The following is an 8,937-nucleotide window of genomic DNA, read 5'->3' as shown; positions in this document are numbered from 1 at the left end:
CTTATATTCAATGGCTGAAGAGAGGACCGAGCGTGATAACCAGTGGAGGCTATGGCTTTTGTTGTAGTTGCGTCTCTTGGTTCGAATGTGACTACGCCATGGAGTCTTCTGTCGAGGTGTACTCCAAGATACGTCACTTCGTTTGCGTGCGGGGAGGCGGATATTGTTTAGTGTGATGCGGTAGACAATTTTGGGCCTGTTTAGGGCCATAAACGTAAACATGTTTGCTTGTTTTTGTTCGTTTACTTTATCGCTCAGCAGAGAGCGCAGGTTCTCCAGCTTTCGGAAGCCATATGAAGAGCCAGTTGCGCTGTTGCTTGCATAGGGCACCTTCCTCGAACGGCTGAGAATAGCTGTATCGTCAGCAAAGGTGGATGTTGTTATCGTCTATCTTGTTGGATAGTCTGCTGTGTAAAGGGACTATGAGTGTTGGTCCAAGTACGCTGCCTGTGGGACTCCAGCTCTGGACACATATTCGAGAGCATAGCAAATTGCAACAGACATAGCAGCATTTCATTTCACTACAAATTTCGACTCAAATAAATTGTGTGTATTATTAGGAAGCGTGGTTCTGATCTTATCGTTAGCCTTCTAGCCAGACTTCCTCGATGGCTTGGGATACTTCTGGAATATTCCCACAGTGGCGATATATGTCCTCTGGTCTTTCGAATGCGTTTTCCTTTACAGATGTTATGCGATTAACCTGCTCGAGTAAGTGCCTGTGTTTTCACGAAACCCAAATGATTGTGGATGAATTTTGTAGGATTCTTAGATATGGATTTATCCGAGTCAGCAACGCATTTTTCAAAGAGTTTTGACAGGCATGATAGTAGTTCTTAGTGGTTCGATAGAACGATGGAGTGTTGTGTGATCTTTTGGCCTGGCTATGTATCATATGATTATTATTGCTTTCTCCATCTCTCTGGGAGAGTTAACCAAGCTGGTGATGGGCATTGAAGAGTTGCGGCGAGGGTGCAAACTGCACAACATGGGAGCTCAATAATCATTCTGTCGAATGGTCGAAGCCTGGTGATTTTTTCGGGTTCAACTGATTTTTGTTGAAGCTGAGAGTCACTTGTTAATGCAAGTTTTTTTTTTTTAATGCAAATGCGCGCTTCAACAAGTTTTATATTTTTTATTGCTTACAACTTTTCGATTTATTTATTTTTCTTTTAACTTTCAAATTGTAGAATTATTAAGATCACTGTTATTGGCTGCTTCCTCCGCAGACCCGCCCACATTTGCCACATACAATGCTGGATCTATTACTTTGGGTATTGGCTTAATTTCAGTTCCCAATTCTTTCTCAACACGATGAAGATCAAATCGGTCCTCGTAGGTTATTAAATTAATGGCAATACCCAAATGACCAAATCTACCAGACCGGCCGATTCGATGTAAATATGTCTCTGCCATTCGTGGAAAATCAAAGTTAATGACCACATTTACAGCTTGCACATCTATGCCACGTGTGAATAGATCAGAGCACACCAAATTTCGACAGAGACCTTGACGAAAATCATGGAAAACTCTGTTTCTGTGAGCCTGAGCCATTTTAGCGTGAATGTAATAACAGCAATATCCGAGCTCAGTAATCTTCTTTGCTAAGAGTTCAACGCGCTGCGTAGAATTGCAGAATATAATCGACTGATTAATTTGCAACTTGGAGAATAATGTGTTTAGGCAGTGCACTTTGTGGCGCTCTTGAACAAAGGCATAGTACTGAGTTACACCTTTCAATGTTAGTTCTTCCACGAGGCTTATCTCATAAGGTTCACGCAAATGCTTCTCCATGAAATTTTTAACAGTTAATGGAAATGTCGCAGAAAAAAGCAATATCTGTGGATCCTTGGGTAATTTTAATATAACATGATCCAGCATGCCTTGAAAATCTAATGAAAGCAACTTGTCGGCTTCATCCAAAACTAAAATTTTGCAATGAGACATATCCGCCACTTTTTTATCCATTAAGTCCAAAATTCTTCCAGGAGTTGCTATAATTAATTGTACTTTTTGATAGATACGAAGGATGTCATCCTTTAGTATTGTACCTCTGGTTGTAACCATTACTCTGATGTCCAGATGCTTGGCAAGCTCAATACATATCTGTGAAGTCTGCAAGGCCAATTCACGGGTGGGTACCATTACTAGTGCTTGAATATAGTCTTTCGTGGGGTCAATCTGCTCCAGCACAGGGATGCAATAAGCCCCAGTTTTTTCAGTACCATTCTTGGCACGTGCTAAAACGTCTTTTCCTCTCAATGCACTAGGTATCGCGGCTTCTTGGATAGGAGATGGACTTTCCCAGCCTATTTCAAAAATACCCATTAAAAGTGGCCTTTTTAAGCAAAATTCGTCAAATTCGTTGCCACGTGTATCCGTAACATCTGTAGTTTTAAATCGATTGTCTTTAGGGGGAAGTTTTAATTTTGATTTCCAGCCCATATCTTCACCTTATATTAGTCGCAATTGGATGATCACTTAAAATCCCCTTGTTGACCAAGCTTGAGTGACCGGCTGCCATTTTTTTAGTCATCATCCTTGCAGTTTATAAAAATGTGTTATGATGGGCAGTCTGTTTTTTTTTTTTAATTATGTAGTTCCTTTGTTGATTTATCTTTTTGTTTATAGCAAACTTCAAGTACCCAGCGCAAATGTTTCAATGTTGGTATTGTGAATGAATTTGTGGCAGGATTTGGCTGAAACACATTTCCAAGGTGTCCTGCAAATGTTTTGGGTCTGTCTTCAGTCAGGGTTTGGTGGTTTCTTATAGGCATCACAGTTTCTGTTGGAGGCATAGAGTTGGATGAGTTTCCACAGTGAGTTTTTTCGTAGAGAGGATGATAGTTGCTGGATGTAGCGATGTTGAATATTTTTGCTTCGTTGTTGTTTTAACGCTTTGGGTTAAGACTTGCGGGGCGTGTTGAAGCCTTGACTTGAACTAGTGAAACTGCCATCTCGTCCGTAAGGCGTCGCTTTTCTAGAACGAGTTCCTCGATTTGCTGATTTGTCTTCTTTTGAGTGTAAGGCACTTGTGCGTTTGAGGAGTTGCAATGCGGGCTGCGTTGACAAAATTGGACTCTAGTGTTTTGATAAGGCTGTCGATATCATCTTTAACGTTAAGTACAGGATTTAGCGTAATTTAGCTTATATATTTCCTATAGCAGATCCATTTGGTTTTGTGTGAAGTCAATCTAAGCGGTTGATCATCAGTTACTGGATGACTGAGTGAATAAATTAGGACGGGTGAGTGGTCAAATGGGAGATCTGAGAGACTTTCGGCACTGATCAATCGAAGGTAAATTTTTGGGTAATTGCGAAGTCTATTAAGGTCAGGCAGTTTATTTGGGTCTGTGTACTACGCGGGGAAAACGTGGTCGGTTGTTGCTGGCATTTTATAATTGCATTATAGAGCTGCTTTCCGTTTGGAGTCACGAGGCGAGATCCCCAGTGTGTGTGCTTTGCGATGTTGTAGTCTCGGAGCTGCTGCTAATGAAATGGTCTTCGCACTAGTTAGTCGAAGACGGCATGAACTCCCGTCAGTTATGGTGAAACGAGGGGGGCAATATACTGCGGCTAGAGTAAGGTTGTTTATCCACTATCCATTTATTCTTATGGTTGTTGGGTCTTACATAATTTTTCTGGGCGAGCTCCTGTAGGTGATTGCTTTTGATGCAACGGTTTCTGATCAGGGATTACCAGTCGCACCGTGTGCCTTGCCATCGGATGGTGTTTGTTGCATAGATTGTGTAGCCTTTTAAATTTAAGTTATATTTGTTGGTCAGATGTGTTTCTGACAATAGCATGACGTCAATGTGTTTGTCGAGCAGGAATTGAGATAACTCAAGTTTATGCTGTGAAACGCCATTAGCATTCCTCGTGGATATACGTAGAGGAGCCATTGATTATTTGGACTGATGTGATACTAACATTTGTATTAAGAGATTCTAATTACGCATTAAATCTTGCATAGTTGTCCGCATGAAGGGCATGAACTCCATAATGCACAACGAAGCAAGCGCAAAGGAAATGTGCGCGAGGTCGATCGGCTGGCATATAAGCATTAGCGAGAAACAATATCGCTTGCTGTCTCGCTCTGTCTGCATTGGCAGCAGGTAGCGAAACGACAGCAGGGAGCGAAACAGAAGCACGCAGAAATATGTTGACCCTTTTCTTGTGTTTTGCTTCGGGAAAGAATTGCCTGCGCACAAAATGCTGCTGAAATCATTTTTTATACGCACAAGTAATTGCATTGTGGTCTGATCCACAATTTCGCTTGTGTGTGGAAGGACTACCATGGTGTACGCGTTGTGTTTTTAGTGGTGTGTGCACTCTTGCCGTTCTCTGGTGATTACCACCGCAGTTGCTGCACCTTTTGGTACTAGAGTCTTTCGCTTGCTATGCAGTAGTGCGGAGTCGTGAAGCTGTCCACAAACTACGCACACCGGCGTGGAGTTTGCAGTATGACCGTGTGTGGCCATATTCTTGACAATTCATACATTGTACAGGGCCTTTGCGTTTATGTGGTTCTTCTACAGTGATGCAGTAGAAACTGAAGTTTGTATATACGGTGCACTTCGTTTTTTTTAAGAGTATTGTTGTCTGCCTCCAGCTCTACCTTGAAGTGCGGTTGGAGCTTCTTATCCTTGTTTAAGATGTTGAAGACTGTTTTAGCGTTAAAGCCTTTATCATGTAGAGCCTGAGTTATTTCTGCAGGTGTTACATCTGATTCCATGCCCTTTAAGACCACTTGTAAGCCCTTACTGCTTTTTAATTGATACGTGTAAAAATTCATTTAGTGTCGTTTAGATGCTTAGATAATATTCTAAAGCTGTCTTCTGATTTCGTTTGAACTTTTGTTTCACGAATATTACCCCGTGCAAGGGGTATCTGAGCTCCTGCTGCAGCTCATCAGCATGGCCATGACGCTCATGCGGCGCATGCTCACTACGCCGCCGCCGCGGCTGCTGCAGTGGGCGGCGATTAGGGGGCTTAGCTTCCGTTTAATTTGAATGTAGCGATAAATTCCAGTCTGCACGAGCGAGGCATCGCTTGCGTTGTTAGTCGTGGAGTTGATTTTGGTTGCTTTTGTTTTGATTGTTGATTCATAGGGGGCTTTTGCTTACCGCCGATGACACATAGGGAGCGAGTGTTGCCAAACGGATGGGCTTTGAGCGAGCGGCCGATACCGTTGCGGTCGTTGTTATAGTTGCTTATTGCGGTAGTTCAGAGAGACTGTTGTGCTAAGTCACCGTAGGTGAGATCATGTCGCTACCGGTCCATTGGCATGCCAGCTTTTGCTTGTTCGATGTTTGCTCAATGCACTCGGTGCTTCTGAGACGGTAGAGCTGGAGAGCAAGAACGAGCTCGATCACTTGTTAAGTGCAAGTGGGTGAATTTTAGGTCAGGGGTAATTGACGTTTCGAAAAGTACTGCATACAGCAGTATTTTGAGTTGGCTCGGCCACGAAAGAGAAGTACTCGTTGCTTCGCTGAAGCGAAAGCCGCCGTTCGTCTTGCTCGCGCTGTCTTTGCTTACGAATGTCGTTATGATTCATCTTTTCAGTTTTTTGATATATTAATTAATAAACAATAAATTAAATATTAAGTGCGTTTTCATCGCACTTGGCGTCTTTTCGCGTTTTACACTACAGTCTCCCTTCACTGTAAACTTGTGGGGTTTATCATTTTTTTTTTCGGAGCTCTATAAAAACACGTCTGCATGCGACGACGATTGCAATTGCATTCATTCTTTGCATATGACTTTACTTTATTTTTTACATTATAATTTTTAGGACAAACACTGCAAAACGATCATCCAGGTGCTTTACTCTCACATTTCAATGCTCCCGGAATTGAATCAAAGCAAAGGGAAATGGCAGCCTATGCGACAATTGAAGCAACCAAAGCTTTTCGTCAATCGTAAGTTCCTCTCAAAGATTCTCTTTGATTCTCATTCGGTTATATGATTATTAACATTTAATATATTTATTATATAACTAGATGACCCGGTGAACTTCGTATCACTTTCCTATTAATGTAAACCAAATTTAGTTGAACAATAATTATTATTATCACTTTTATTTATAAAAGATTTATATCGATTTATATTTAGAGAGACTCTTTAAAAGAGTGATTAATACACGTTGACATTTGCAATATCATCGTCAAGCAACAATGGAAGGCATAATTTGAATAGAAAAAGAAGAGTGAGTAATATATTTTTGAAAGTTGTATCAAATCTTTAATTGAATACAAAACAGTATCATCATGATATCGGCCAATAAATGTCCACTGCTGTACATATATACAGTAAACCATATTTTTTGTTTTTTTTTTTTGCGGTGCGTAAATAAATAAGGATGTTGGTTTCCCGACGCGACGCGCGAACACGCAACATATAATTGTCCATGTGCGAAACAGGGAAATTCTAAGTTTATTCTGCAAACTTGCGACGATTGGCCTTGCGATTTATTTATGGTCATTGCAAAGGTAGACGCACGGGAAATTGCAACCTTTTAAAATCAAAGGGCAACGTAAATCTGCCATACCTATACGACTGTTATCATTATCAGCTTCTCGCTGGTCTTTAATAAGGTTGGAGCGTAAAGTAGCTCGTTGCACATTTATGCGACTTTGACGACCTATGTCAGGTCGATTTATTTTCCTCGGCATCGTAAGCAAAAAGAAGAAAATCACTTTCACTATTTCAGTATTTTTTTTAAACTTAATTTTTAATTGAAATTAATTCAAATTGACGATAGATAGATAGAAGATAGATAGATAGATGAGCAGTGCTTGGTATTATAAAATAAAACTGAGTTTGAAATAATTTTCAAATGTTTCTTTCCCTCAAAAATCTGAAAGTAAATATTCTCGACTGCATGTGTCTTTTGAATTATACACAATATAGTGATTTAAATTTGATTTTTTGTGCCGCATTGTAAAATTTCGTTTACATTAGCAATTATAGCCTTACGGCTTTGCGGTTGCTTGTATTTTTTTGACAGATCGTAACAAACACCTACCTCTATTTTCATTCATTCATGTAAATGAAAGTTATTTCACAAAATAAAAATTAAACAACGTCACAAAAATGCACATCATATTGTGACTTATTATTATCTAGCCATCCACTTAGGCTAGATGGATTTTTGCCCGCATAATCCGAATATGTACTTTACATTGTTCTAGGTTTCTCAGAAGCGGAAAAAGCTTAAACTAAAAATACCAAAAAGCACTTTTATGCAAATACAGTCTTGCGAATACCGTGTTATGTATATATCTTTCTTAGTATTATTTCAACAGATATATCTCAATTCGTTGTCTTATCTAATCACTCTTAACTTAGGGTAGTGTTTATAGCCTTCAAGGTTTTGTTTTCAAGTAAGTATTAGCAAAATGTGAGAACAAATAAAAGAAAAACATGAAATAGTTGAAAAATATACAAATTAGCTTGCTGAAAAAGTGTATCGATCGCAAAAACGAAAAATTCTGATATTTATTTAACGTGACCACTTATCTTCACTTATCTCCATTTTCTAAGCAGAAGATAAGGTTATACTATTGTATATTCTAAAACCTTTTTCGGTATTAGACTGAACGTGATTTGTATGAGTTTTAATTTGAAAACATGCGTAAAAATTTACCGTCCGCAACAGGATTTTCCCACAGAATTTTTATATTTTATAATATATTTATTTTTTTTATTTTGCATCCCAGATATGAGCATCTGCTTGAAAGATATGTTTGATAATTTTAAAGAATACTAAAAAGGCGTTTAATTTTAAAGTCAACAAAATTCGTAGCACGTCAGGTTTTTAGCGGTATATCAAGCTAAAGTGCAGCTCAACACAAATTTTTTTTAAAACTTGACTGGATAGAAAATTGTTGACCATGGATTCGTGATCAACACAAAAATCCATTCGAAAACAGTACATAGCATGTTATTCGCAGAGCAAAAGCTAATACTTAAAGCCTAGTATTAGTTTTCATTAAACAACAATCTCTGAGCAAATATTTTGAGTACCTTACAATTCGGTGTTAAAAGTTAAAAATAATCTAGATTTCGAGAGATGCACGCAGTATTTTTTATTTGTTAAGTTTACCCTATTATTCATTTAATTGAGCCTTTGGGCACTTATTTTATAATTAGTTTGTAGTCCCCTTTTCCATTCGGTTCGCAAGTTCCGGAGTGCGCAAGAGAGGACCGAATACATTGAAATTTGAAATCTCTGTATGTTCTGTGTCCACTTTAGTTTTATTTCAGTCATTTTATTTTTATAAAAATATAAAAGTTTATAATTACTACAGAAAAAAAAAATAAAAAACTGAGCTCATTCAGTTAAATATATATTTTAGGGTTTCAAACGGACTTTCCTCGCAGATCCACCTGTTGCATGGTCAAGACGATTTACCTCATTGCCATTTTCAGTTGCAAGAGTTAATCTAAGATTTTTATTTGCTTAAACGACAAAGCTATATATTTCATTAAATTGAGTCCACTTTATCTTGGTGTGTTGTGTCTTTACGTAGCACAAAATTAAAAAGGTTTGCAGTTTGCCGACCATTTGCCAGACAAAACTCTAGCTTTTCAGTATAACCTGACATCTAAATCAATGGTTTATGTTCTTTATATGTGTTGACTGGTCAAAGCGAAATATTATGAAAAGGGGCAAAACTTTAATTTATCTTTACGCAGTTATTGCATGCAATTTGTTTTAATTTGGTGAGCGAACTAAATCAATGCATACCGTAACTTGCAAAGCTCCCTATATTTGCAGGTCTTGAATTTCAATCAAGCTTCCATGATTTTCAATTACTCTAGATATGTACATATGTACTACTACACATTACAATAACGCGGAAAAATGTTTTAGGTGCCCTTCCGTAAAAAGTATTTTGTGGGCGTAAGTTTTATTAATTCACAAGTCTTACA

At 38.5% G+C, this 8,937-nt stretch overlaps 1 protein-coding gene across 1 annotated transcript; it reads right to left on the bottom strand.

Annotated features, from left to right (window-relative positions):
- Positions 1-1,179: 1,179 nt before the first annotated feature.
- Positions 1,180-2,514, bottom strand: LOC108603176 (ATP-dependent RNA helicase me31b-like). The gene has a single exon (XM_017991736.2). It carries the CDS (start codon positions 2,443-2,445, stop codon positions 1,180-1,182), a length of 1,266 nt encoding a protein of 421 aa, XP_017847225.2. The 5' UTR covers positions 2,446-2,514.
- Between the last annotated feature and the right edge of the window lie 6,423 nt (positions 2,515-8,937).

Source organism: Drosophila busckii, chromosome 2R (genome assembly GCF_011750605.1).
Source record: "Drosophila busckii strain San Diego stock center, stock number 13000-0081.31 chromosome 2R, ASM1175060v1, whole genome shotgun sequence".
NCBI lineage: Eukaryota > Metazoa > Arthropoda > Insecta > Diptera > Drosophilidae > Drosophila > Drosophila busckii.
This window is presented reverse-complemented; position numbering and strand designations above follow the sequence as displayed.

Bases quoted from the DNA above. Each gene is read 5' to 3' on its own strand.
- LOC108603176 (XM_017991736.2), bottom strand. From the start codon at position 2,445: ATGGGCTGGAAATCAAAATTAAAACTTCCCCCTAAAGACAATCGATTT.